The sequence below is a fragment of the Pseudorasbora parva genome, chromosome 23, assembly GCF_024679245.1.
Source record: "Pseudorasbora parva isolate DD20220531a chromosome 23, ASM2467924v1, whole genome shotgun sequence".
Taxonomy (NCBI): Eukaryota; Metazoa; Chordata; class Actinopteri; order Cypriniformes; family Gobionidae; genus Pseudorasbora; species Pseudorasbora parva.
Window position 1 is genome coordinate 317635 of NC_090194.1, and position 12366 is coordinate 330000.

A 12366-nucleotide genomic window follows, 5' to 3' on the forward strand; every position below is an offset into this window, starting at 1 on the left:
ATTCCGCTGGGGTTTGTCTTGTGTGGTTAAAATGTGAAATATCTCAGCCTGTGATGACTGTAAGCAAATCTGTCCACTCAGCAAACGGTGACCGTTTCTGACCGTGAGGTCAAAGGTCATGTAGTGAGGTCATACACTTCCTTCAGAGACCGCTCAGTCTGGTTCTGTTATATCTTAATGTAATGTGTGTGTGTGTGTGTGTGTGTGTGTGTGTGTGTGTGTGTGTGTGTGTGTGTGTGTGTTTGCTCTGCAGAGACGCCATGGAGGAAGAGGAGCAGTTTGTGAACATAGACCTGAATGATGATAACATCTGCAGCATCTGTAAGCTGGAGACGGATACGGGAACGCTTTCCTTCTGCCACGTGTGCTTCGAGCTGAGCATCGAGGGTAAGAGCGCTTCCTTACCAGCTCAGGTTAGCCTTAACGGGTTAGTTCAGCCAAAAGTGAAATGTCTGTCATTAACTCCTCTCCCTAATGTCGCTCCACACCCGTAAGACCTCCGCTCATCTTCACACACAGTTTAAGATATTTTATATTTAGTCCGAGAGCGTATGCAAGTGTATGCACACTATACTGTCCATGTCCAGAAAGGGAATAAAAACATCATCACAGTAGTCCATATGAGACATCAGTGGGTTAATTAGAGTCTCTTGAAGCATCCAAAATACATTTGGGTCCAAAAATAACAAAAACTACGACTTTATTCAGCATTGGCTTCTCTTCCGGGTTTGTTTCGGAGAGCTCCGCGACAGTCACGTGACTGAAAACTATGGATAGACACTCCGAATATAAAATATTCCAGCCTTTCTAAGGGCCCTTTGTCCCCTTGGGCTCTGGTCATCTGAACTGGTTTAGCTGCTCCTCCATCCGAGCGGGACTGGAGCTCCTGAACTGGCACTTTGGCACCTAATTAGCGTTCAGCTTATTAAGGCTAGACGAGTGTTTCCTGAGGGACTCTCTGGAGCTGCTCTTTGTTCTCCGCAGCTGTCAGTTTCTGCTCCGAACCTTCCCAAAAGAGCTCTCTCTCACACACACACACACACACACGTCTGGTTCACTATCTTTCTGGGGACTCACCATAGACATAATGGTTTTTATCAATCAATCAATAATTATTTATATAGCGCCTTACAGCAGCCAAAAGGTGCACAAGGCACTTTCCAGAACAAACATCAAACGACAACACAAAGACCAACCAATCAAGACCAAGACTAAAAGTCAAAAGCTTGATTAAAAAAGTGTGTTTTCAGATGTTTTGAAAATACTCAGCACCGTGATGTTTCGGAGGTGCACAGGGAGTGCATTCCACAACTTTGGTCCTTGAACACTGAAGGACCGGCCTCCAAACCTTTATACCTGTATGTTGGGGTAACCAGAGAGATTTGATCAGAGGAACGGAGTGTCCTGGCTGGCTGATATATTTTTACTAGTTCAGTGAGGTACACTGGGGCCAAACCATGGATGGCCTTAAACACACACAACAGGATTTTATACTCCACCCTAAACTGCCCTGGGAGCCAGTGAAGCGAGCGGAGGACAGGGGTGATGTGTGACCGTTTAGATGTGTTCGAGAGAAGACGTGCGGCTGCGTTTTGTACCAGTTGAAGGCGACTGATGAGTGATGTATTTAGTCCAGTGTAGAGGACATTACAGTAGTCGATCCTCGAGCTGATGAAGGCATGATTTATGCTGTACAAACCATATTATTCTATCCCCCTACACAGCCCCTAAACCTACCCATCATACACACACACACACACACACACAGCCCTGGCCCCTAAACCTACCCATCATACACACACACACACACACACACACACACACACACACACACAGCCCTGGCCCCTAAACCTACCCATCATACATACACACACACACACACACACACACACACACACACAGCCCTGGCCCCTAAACCTACCCATCATACACACACACACACACACACACACACACAGCCCTGGCCCCTAAACCTACCCATCACACACACACACACACACACACACACACACAGCCCTGGCCCCTAAACCTACCCATCATACACACACACACACACACACACACACACACACACACACACACACACACACACAGCCCTGGCCCCTAAACCTACCCATCATACACACACACACACACACACACACACACACACAGCCCTGGCCCCTAAACCTACCCATCACAGGAAACTTTCTGCATTTTTACATTTTCAAAAGAACTCACTCAGTATGATTTATAAGCTTCTGTACCCATTGGGATCCAGTTTAGGTCCCCACAGTGACACTAGTCCCCATGAGTCTGTGTGCATTCAGGTTGAAGTCCCCACCAGGGGCCTGTGCCATGATGGTAGTTTAACACACTCAGGGTTACAGGATTAGTTTTGAGTTGACAAAATCAAACCTTTGTATTAAGGCTTTGTTGGTCCCATGATGCTGATCATCAGCTTGCTCTGTCAACTCAGGCTTTGATCCTGAGTTCAGGAGTTTAGCTGTGACATCAGCAGTGAACAGCCAATCACACGCTGTGACATCAGCAGTGAACAGCCAATCACACGCTGTGACATCAGCCGTGAACAGCCAATCACACGCTGTGACATCAGCAGTGAACAGCCAATCACACGCTGTGACATCAGCAGTGAACAGCCAATCACACGCTGTGACATCAGCAGTGAACAGCCAATCACACGCTGTGACATCAGCAGTGAACAGCCAATCACATGCTGTGGAACTGAGATTCACTTCTCGGGAGACAATCAGTGAGATTAATTTCTCTCTTCTACAGAATATTGCATGATTGAAAAATATTAAGAATTTAAAAAAATACACAGCAAGAAGAAAAGCTGTTTATGAAAGAGGACAACTTAAAGAAAAAATAGTACGTCAATGCAAGTAAAAGTTATGAAGTTAGTTTAGTTGATATAGAGAACTTTGAACATTTAAGCTCAGTAAGCTTCTTTTTTTTAATAGTCTAGTTTTATTAATTGATTTTAAAGCTTATTCATATGACTTTATGCAGGTGATGTTATTTATATGACTTGTGTATTAATTTTAACAAAGTGCCTATTAATGATTGATTAACTAAAATGATAAATGTGTAATTGATTAAAGGTATAATAATTACATAAATTATATCTAAATCATTCAAAATTATTATTATAATAAACAAGCATTGTTAAAAGCCAGACGCTTTAGTCTTTAAAAACCATTTGCTCTGCAGTGACCTTTAATGTGGAGTAGAAACAGGGGCGTGGCTTTACTGCATCAGAGGCGTGTCACTTTACTCACAGCTGATTGGTCCAATTTCAGATTGAGATCTCTAATCCAGAACATCACCTGCCCCAGAGCAGGTTAGCTGTGGAGCGTAAGTTACTATGGCGATGAACGCAGCTAAAAGCCAAACCACTTTAATGGTGCCTAAAACACAGGATTGGCACAAACTAAGCTTAAACAAATCTGGCTAGCCAGCTAAACCAGCTTCATGGTACAGCCCCCAGGCTAGAAAACATGTACACATATATACACACTCGCACGCACAGACAGACATGCACGCGCGCACACACACACACAAAATCTCACATGCGCACTTACACAGATGCACACACACTCTCACAAGCACATACACAGATGCTCACACACACTCACACAACGGATTCTCACACACACATGGATGCTTCCTTGAAGCATCCAAAATACATTTTGGTCTTTATTTGAGGATTGAACACAAACCCGGAAGAGAAGCCAATGCTGAATAAAGTCGTAGTTTTTGTTATTTTTGGACCCAAATGTATTTTGGACACACACTTCTTTAGTGAAATTGTTGATCTCATGTCTAAAAACACAGCGCCAGCACCGCCAACGACTCCTGTAACCCCAACCAATTTCGTTGGTGTGTGTGTGTGTGTGTGTGTGTGTGTGTCCGGGATAAGTGCCCATATAAGGAGTTCCGCTCTTTATGATGTCACACAGGGCCAAACTCAGTAAATCTTCCCGAAGTGTGTGTGAATCCTGAAGGAGTGTGTTCAGCACAGAAATGCTCCGTCACTCGTCCAGCTCGTGTTCTGAACTCATGTTCATCACGAGGATCGACTCTAAGGCAGAATGAGGGAAAGAGCTTTAGATTCCCCTTTAATATCACTGCCAAATGTATTTATTTCTGTGTATCAAAATATTTTCATTTTTCGTACTGCACAGTATTATATTGTGATTACCTAATTGCTTTATTCCCTAGCATTGGTTGTGCCAGTGAAGGCCAGTACGTTGTGTTTGGTCAGTGGCCAATCAGGGCAGGTTGTCAGAGCATGAGCAGAGGATTGCATGCTGGGAACTGTGCATAATGACCTCTGCGTTTGTAATGCCAGGCGTTTGTCAGCTGGAAGCCTTGCTGTATTGAGTAACAGTCACATGCCACACTTACAGGGTTAGTTCACCCAAAATGAAACTTCTGTCATTAACTCCTCTCCCTAATGTCGCTCCACACCCGTCAGACCTCCGCTCATCTTCACACACAGTTTAAGATATTTTACATTTAGTCCGAGAGCGTATGCAAGTGTATGCACACTATACTGTCCATGTCCAGAAAGGGAATAAAAACATCATCACAGTAGTCCATATGAGACATCAGTGGGTTAATTAGAGTCTCTTGAAGCATCCGAAATACATTTGGGTCTTTATTTGAGGATTGAACACAAACGCGGAAGAGAAGCCAATGCTGAATAAAGTCGTGGTTTTTGTTATTTTTGGACCCAAATGTATTTTGGCTGAATTAACCCTTTAACTCATCATCCTCAGTCCTCTTTCTGCTGCCGGTCCTCTATTGGTTCTGTTTAGTATACGGTATCATTCCAGGCTGGCATTTTTGCAAACGCTAATGTGATTTTATCTGCTTATCTGTGGCACGAATAATCCCAGTTTATGAAGCGTTGGGATTTGAGCAGGCTCTTCCTCTTCTGATTGGCTGTTAGCCAGCTGTGTGTGTTTAGTCCTGCTCACACACACCTGGCCTCTGGACTCATTTGTTCATTTTGTTTTTTTGTGGAAGGCCCAACTACAAATCAGGTTCACTTGTTTGTTTGAGATGTGCTGTGTTTGGCAGAAGTGTCTATTTTTACCCCGTGTCACACGCTGTGCGGTTCTGCTTTCCTCAGATCTGGTTCTCCAAGCACGGAGAGAGAGAAGCGTCATGGCGAGCAGATCTGAAGCGTTGGGGAAACTGCCATCGCCATATTTAGTGTTTCTGCGGTTTATATAAACAGTTTCACCGGATGGGTTGAATATCTCTGTTGAATTTAATGAATCATTCCAGAATAACTGAGCTGATTTTTTAGGGGAAGTGAATCTGCTTAGAATATAATAATCAAATTACAAGCAAAGATAAATACAATAGATGAAAGATAATGTTGAAATAAGCAGTGCTTATTTCAGGTTAATCTAACAGTTGAATAATCAAATGTAAATAACAGTCTTCACTGTATAAATGTGTGTGTGTGTGTGTGTGTGTGTGTGTGTGTGTGTGTGTGTGTGTGTGTGTGTGTGTGTGTGTGTGTGTGTGTGTGTGTGTGTGTGTGTGTGTGTGTGTGTGTGTGTGTGTGTGTGTGTGTGTGTGTGTGTGTGTGTGTGCTGTTTTTCGTGTGTGTGTGCTGTTTTTCATGTGTTTTGCTTTAGATCTGGAGTTATACTGTTTTATTATACTTTTTATTTTTTATTTAAAGAAGTGTTTTATGCACTCCAAGGTGAAGGCTATGTCTCAAACTGAGCTGCTCTGTGTATTCTGACAGCTTTCTATCAGAAGCAGCATTAACTTCTGGAGCAGTTTGAGCTCCAGTAGCTCGTCTGTTTGATCGGACCCCACGGGCCAGCCTTCGCTCCCCACGGTCATCAATGAGCCTTGGCCGCCCATGACCCTGTGGCCGGTTCTCCACTGGTCCTTCCTTGGAGCACTTTTGATAGATACTGACCACTGCAGACCGGGAACAGCCCACAAGAGCTGCAGTTTTGGAGATGCTCTGACCCAGTCGTCTAGCCATCACAATCTGGCCAAACTCGCTCAAATCCTTACGCTTGCCCATTTCTCCTGCTTCACACACATCAACTCTGAGGACGAAATGTTCACTTGCTCCCCAATATATCCCACCCACTAACAGCGATGATCAGAGTTATTCACCTGGTCATAATGTTATGCCTGATTGGTATCTGTTTATATATATATCTTTTGATATTTTTTAATCATTCTTGATCCATTAATGCTTTCTTGCTGAAGTAGTAGTTTCTGTATTCTGTAATTTTAGCTTGTATGTTTCAGAGAGTTGGCTCTGACAGATGCTAGCCGGGCAACAGAAGTATTATAGAATATGATTTATAATGCTCCTTCCTCATGCAAAACCCGTTGCCATGATGCTAGTGTGTTCTGGGTGGTTGCTAGGGTCAAAGGAGCCCAAGATCCCAACTAAAGGCCCTTAAAGGCAAGTCATTTCCCTCTGCGGCCATCTCTTAATCGCCTCTCGGGCAGCGGTTTCATTTATTCATGAGGAAACGTCAAATACTCCAAAGATTTTTGAAATCACCAATGAAATCTAAGGAAGCCTGTTCCCGCCACTTAATAAAATAAAAAGAGTAATTGTTACTTTTTTTCGCAGTCAGAATTGTGACTTTATAACTCGCAATTGAGAGAAAAAAAGTCAGAATTCTGAGATAAAAAGTCAAAAAAAAAAGTGTTTGTGTGGCGGAAACAGGCTACCATAGAAATCTGACAACTGTCTCATAAATGTAGTTTCTGATCTGCATTCTTCAGGCTTGAGCTGGAGCCAAGCTCTCAGCGACTGGCTCTTTCAGAAGGCAGGACCTAGAGTTGCCCTTTTTCCTCTTTATAGTAATTTGAATGCATGCATACAGTGCTTGTCCTTACTCTAGTAGATCGGGGTCCTGCCGTTAATGCGAGTCTTTGGGATTTATTTCCCTCACTGAGTCTGCAAGAGTTAAGGTATCGAGTTCGTCTTTGTTTTTTCAAGGCCATTCTGTTTAATGGTTTTGTTCTCATCACACTGTTGTGTTTGACACGCTTCCACCGGCCCTGAAAGAGCTTGATGGCTGGCTGGTTTCTTGCTCCGCTGAGCGCGCACACACACACACACACACAGGCCGCCGCTCATCCTCTTACGTAAGCACAGGGGAATGTGTGCTTGTGTGCATCAGCGAGTGAATGGCTGGATGGACGAATGTTCCAGACTCTTGGAGCACCGCACGAATACAATGAACCTCAGCGAGTGATTGTGCTGTGTGTGTAGCTCTTCCTGTTCTCACACAGGGCCTATCCTGACTGCTGGACCTCTGCGGATCGGGAAAAGCAGTCTGTGTGCTGGATGAGAGCCGATTGGCTGACTCTTGCTCAGTGAGTTTAGTGTTTCAGTAATGCTTCTCCGTAGTCATTGGAGGCTTTCAGCAATATCTCTGGCCTTTGAAATGGAGACATTAGGGAAAACACGTGCCCATAGGTAATGTAGGATGGCAGTGTTCCCGTCATAAATTGCCTCACAGCAGGTTTATTCCAGGAAATATGCACATGGGAAATGCTTCGCTCTTGTTTTCAGTGTTTGGAAGCTGCCTGGTCTACTTCTCTAAAATAACGTATCAATGTACCTATTCAACCCAACCTTTGTGTTCAAACGCTGCACATTATAAAGCCTTTAGTTGGTTCTATTTATTGTATGAACAGTCCTTAAAGTGTTAGGGTCCGAACCCATCAGACCTTCACTCCTCTTCAGACACAGATGAAGATATTCCTGATGAGATCCGAAGGATTTCTGGCACCACATAGACCGTTACACAACTACCACTGACGCTTTAGAAAGTTCATGAAGAGATTATAAAACTAATCCATATGAAGAGTCAATCCATCTTCTCCAACCCCTTTTTAATCCTTTTACTCTGGTGTGTGGGGTTATGGTGCGTTCACACCAGACGCGAATGAAGCGATGAGCACCAATGCACCGCAAAAAAATCTCTTCTTACTCAGTATTTTTGTCTTGTTTCTAGTCCAAACATCTACTAACACTTGTGCATTAAGACTAGATTGAGATGATAGAATAGATTGTATGCAATTTAAAAAATATATATATATATTCTGATGTAAACCATGCTGTTCTCTATGGGAAGATATAGTGAAGTGTGATTTATTCCTGTGATAAAGCTGAGTTTATCATCATTCCTCCAGTCTTCAGAGTCTCATGATCCTTCACTAATCACTCTCAGATGAGGATCTGATGATCAACACACATTTAGGATTATTATCAGTTGTGCTGCTCATAGTGCTGCTTAATTTTTGTGGAAACCATCTAAACATTTGTGGTAAAATTCATTAAAGAATCCAGAAAAATAACATGTAGGCTATCATGGTTTCCACAACATTTTTAAGCAGCACAACTGTTTTCAACACAGATAATAATCATTAATGTTTCTTGAAAATGTTTCTAAAAGCTGCATTATTCATATGATAGGATACTTTATTGTCAATCAATAGCCTACATTGAGATGACTTGATAAACACATAAAGCATATATTGTCGCACTCGTCTGATTGTCGTCGTCACGTTTCATCATCGTAACGATTGTGTTCCTTCAGCTGCAGCTCCAGCGTGACTGGATATTACCTCTACGAATCCGCTTTTGGACTTTCTGTGAGAGAGCGTCCTCCTCATATTTAGATTCAAATAAAATGACAGCAGGTCATGCATAGATTATTTTTTGTCTCTGAATTTAAATCTTGATGTATTCTAGAGCTGCAACTAACGATTATTTTTTCTGTCGACTAATCTAACGATTATTTTTTCGATTAGTCGACTAATCTAACTATTTATTTTTTTAGCCTTTGAAATTTTTCACAATTCTGTGGCACCCCCTCACATAAGTCAGTGGTTCCCAACCACATTCCTGGAGCCCCCCTTACACTGCACATTTTGCATGTCTCCTCAATCAAACACACCTGATTCAGGTCATCAGCTCATTAGTAGTGACTCAAAGACCTGAAATGGGTGTGTCAGTCAAAGGAGATATGCAAAATGTGTAGTGTTAGGGGGCTTTAGTACAGTTCGGTATTTGCTATGTTCAGGGGAAAAAGGACTACTGTCAAATGAAAATAAAGAAAATAAGAACAGATAACTTAAATACAAGCAGCAGCACAAATAAATACTATTGAGCAAAGATGAGAATAAAATAAACAATGTTTTTCAGGTAGGTCTAACATTAGTTTTTAGGTAGAGAAATGGAATGAAGTAATCAAAAGTAAAATAACCACACATTTAACTGTTTAAAATTAAAAAAATAATCCTTATTAAACTTACAAAAGCTATTCAGTCAGGAGCAGTGAGTGATGTCTTTATCTTTCGTTTGACATTAAACAGACAGCAGTAAAGGCTACTGCCCCTTTAAGACCCACGGATAGTCGTCGTATTTTCTGTATAAAGTTCACTTAAGGCACAGAGTAGGCTATGACATTATGACATACTTTTTGTGAGTTTGTCCGTTTAAGCACAGGATTTGAAAGATAACTCAATATTTGCGCGCTTTGGGACAAGTGCACAGAGACAGATCTTCTCATTCGAGTCCCCTTGCTACGGGGGTGATGACGGTGAAAATGACTGCTCATATTCGGACGTACAGCAGCACTCGCATGCGTTTTATAAAGTTTACAAAAAGAGACCGTTTTGCCCACGTTTTTCTTTTATTATCGCTGTTGTTGTAGTGTATACCTGAGGAGTCAGCACGTGTAACCATCGACAGAAACATACATACAGCATTATTTTCAAGTTACAACCCATATTAAAGATGCGTCATCAGATGCGAGATGAACCGAAGTGTAAGTGCGTCCCCGCAACTTTTGCTCGGGATCCCGGTTGGGAAACACTGGTCTGTATTGATTGACACCGCGCTGGTTTGTTTAGAATTATATGAGCGCCCGTGACCGCGCGCTGCCGCGTGATGAAGGCGTGTCGCAACTCTGTTATTCAACTGCTCTGGTTTTAAAAGCTATACTAAATGCGGCAAAATGCAATAAAACTTGTTTTACGGTCGAATGCAACGCGTGTGTGTGAGTGAGTAAGAGACGCGCAAAAGGGCGGAGAGAGAACTTAAGGAAATGCAGCTAAACGAATATGCGTGCGTCTTTTAAATAGCATAAAAATGAATGAATGACGAATGTGGCGGCCGTTGATTATGTGGCAGTCCGCCACAAATTAGTCTATGTGTGGAAAACACTGTTTGGCCTCTGTTTAAAGTATTCACATACTTTTGATATTCGCGGTCTAGGTTTTTGTGATAGAACCAGGAGCAGAAGCCAACATTACGCGAGATGAACGTCTGACACGACGCGTCGACGCATTTCACGAACGTCGACGTATTTCCGTAGTCGACGTCATCGATGACGTCGACGCGTCGTTGCAGCACTAATGTATTCACATTGGTTTCTATGTAAATACACTTGCCCGTGACCTCAAGAAGCGCGTAATCAACCGAGGTTAGAGAAGGCTGTTTTTAGCGTCCCTGTTAACTTGGCCGCCCCCGCGGTAACACCGGTTCGAATCCCGCTCGGAGCGGGTCGACTAGGATCGGTGAGACCCAGTAAAAGTGCGGGGGACGAAAATAAATTTTATTAAAAGTGAGGGGGACACGTCCCCCCCGTCCCCCGCGTCATCTACGCCCATGGCCTTTAACCTGTGACCTTACCCCTCCCTTCGGCAGAGAAGTGGATCTCATGCACAGAGAGGGTAGGTACAAATGTGCTCCAGCGAAATTAGATTATTTTTGTAACCTAAAACATGTTTATCTCATAAATAATGTTAAATTGAAGGTTGTGATGTTGTGTAACAGTATGGTAGTTGATTGTATACGACTAACTTTGTGAAGTTTAGACATAATTTGCTCACGATGTGTGTAGCATCTTTCTGACTAGTATTCAGATGAATCTCATTGCTTTGTTCTTTTGGATGGATATATGTCTAAATGCCCACTGTGTCGCCAGAGGGAATATTTTTCTCCTTGTGTTACAGAAAATAAACACACCGCATGATTGAACCGCAGTTCCTCGCGTCCGCCTGGTGATTTGAGTGCCGTCGGATAAGGAGCGTTACACGTCCCACTACGCGTGAATATCGTGATTTATTCGCTTCATTGGCGTCAGGTGTGTGTCAGGACTGCTTCTGTAGGATCGGTGTGTGTGTGTGTGTGTGTGTGTGTGGGATATGACCAGCTGTATGTGTATGTGTTGTGGATGACGTGACTCCGTCTCTGCAGCTGTTGAACGCGCTCCAACTTTTAACCACGAGGTGCTGTTTTGGGCATGGAGGTCCCACTATACACACGCGCACACACACATATATTCTCTCTCTCACACACGCGGACACACACATATATTCTCTCTCTCTCTCTCTCTCTCTCTCTCTCTCTCTCTCTCTCTCTCTCTCTCTCTCTCTCTCTCTCTCTCTCTCTCTCTCTCTCTCTCTCTCTCTCTCTCTCTCTCTCTCTCTCTCTCTCTCTCTCTCTCTCTCTCTCTCTCTCTCTCTCTCTCTCTCGCTCGCACACACGCACGCACGCACACACACACACACACACACACACTGAAGTGTGTCAAGGATCCAGTGTCCTCTTCATAAGCAGAAGCGGCCCACACGAGGCAGGAAGAGCAGGCTGAATCAGTGGCTGAATCATCTCATACAGCGAATGTAAACTTTTCTCATTATCTGAGCATTTGCAGTCAGGAACCCTGAGCAAGGAGAGCTATCCGAGCTGCATGTTGGATTGCTGTGCGTCTGAAGGTTGTTTATGATGTAACTGAAGGCTCTGTTTATGTAAAGTGAGCAATAACTGCGAGTGAAATGAGGTTTTAATGGATAAATGAAAAGGCAAACGACGTAGATTGCACTTGATTAGATTAGCGTTTCCATGACAGCGACCCCCACCTTCACCTCGGCTAATCTCTTCAGTGCGGTTATCTCAGTGACACGGATTTCAAGACTGCTTTCTCTCTCTCGTCTCAATCCACGTTCCCGTCATTCTTACCGAGAATGTTGTTGTTGTCGAGGCCAGAGTGTGTTACACAAGCCCCATTGAGTATTCCAGCACTAAAAGGTTTGATTCGGAGCACTTCTCCCTCCGTCTGCTTTCAGACTTCAGATAGAAATGGAAATCCGTGATTTGCAAGTTGGCACAGATTTCGTGTTTTGACTACAAGCCTTTTTTAGAGGAGCTTTGCTGAGACGAGCATTACTTTCTTTTTCCTCAGCAAGTGTTTATGAATTTTATTGCTGTCATTGAGTTTATTTGTATTCCAATATGCATTTGTTGTTTATATAAAATAACAATAATCAAATATGTATTACAATGAA

The 12366-nt window shown here is 43.1% G+C and overlaps 1 protein-coding gene across 1 annotated transcript in view; it reads left to right on the forward strand.

Moving 5' to 3' along the window:
• Positions 1-12366, forward strand: part of c23h21orf91 (chromosome 23 C21orf91 homolog) — a 32243-nt gene that overhangs the window by 6318 nt on the left and 13559 nt on the right. Inside the window, exon 2 of the mRNA XM_067433574.1 lies at positions 254-387. Coding sequence (XP_067289675.1) covers positions 261-387 — 127 coding nt within the window. The 5' untranslated portion in view covers positions 254-260. The remainder of the gene's footprint in view (positions 1-253; positions 388-12366) is intronic.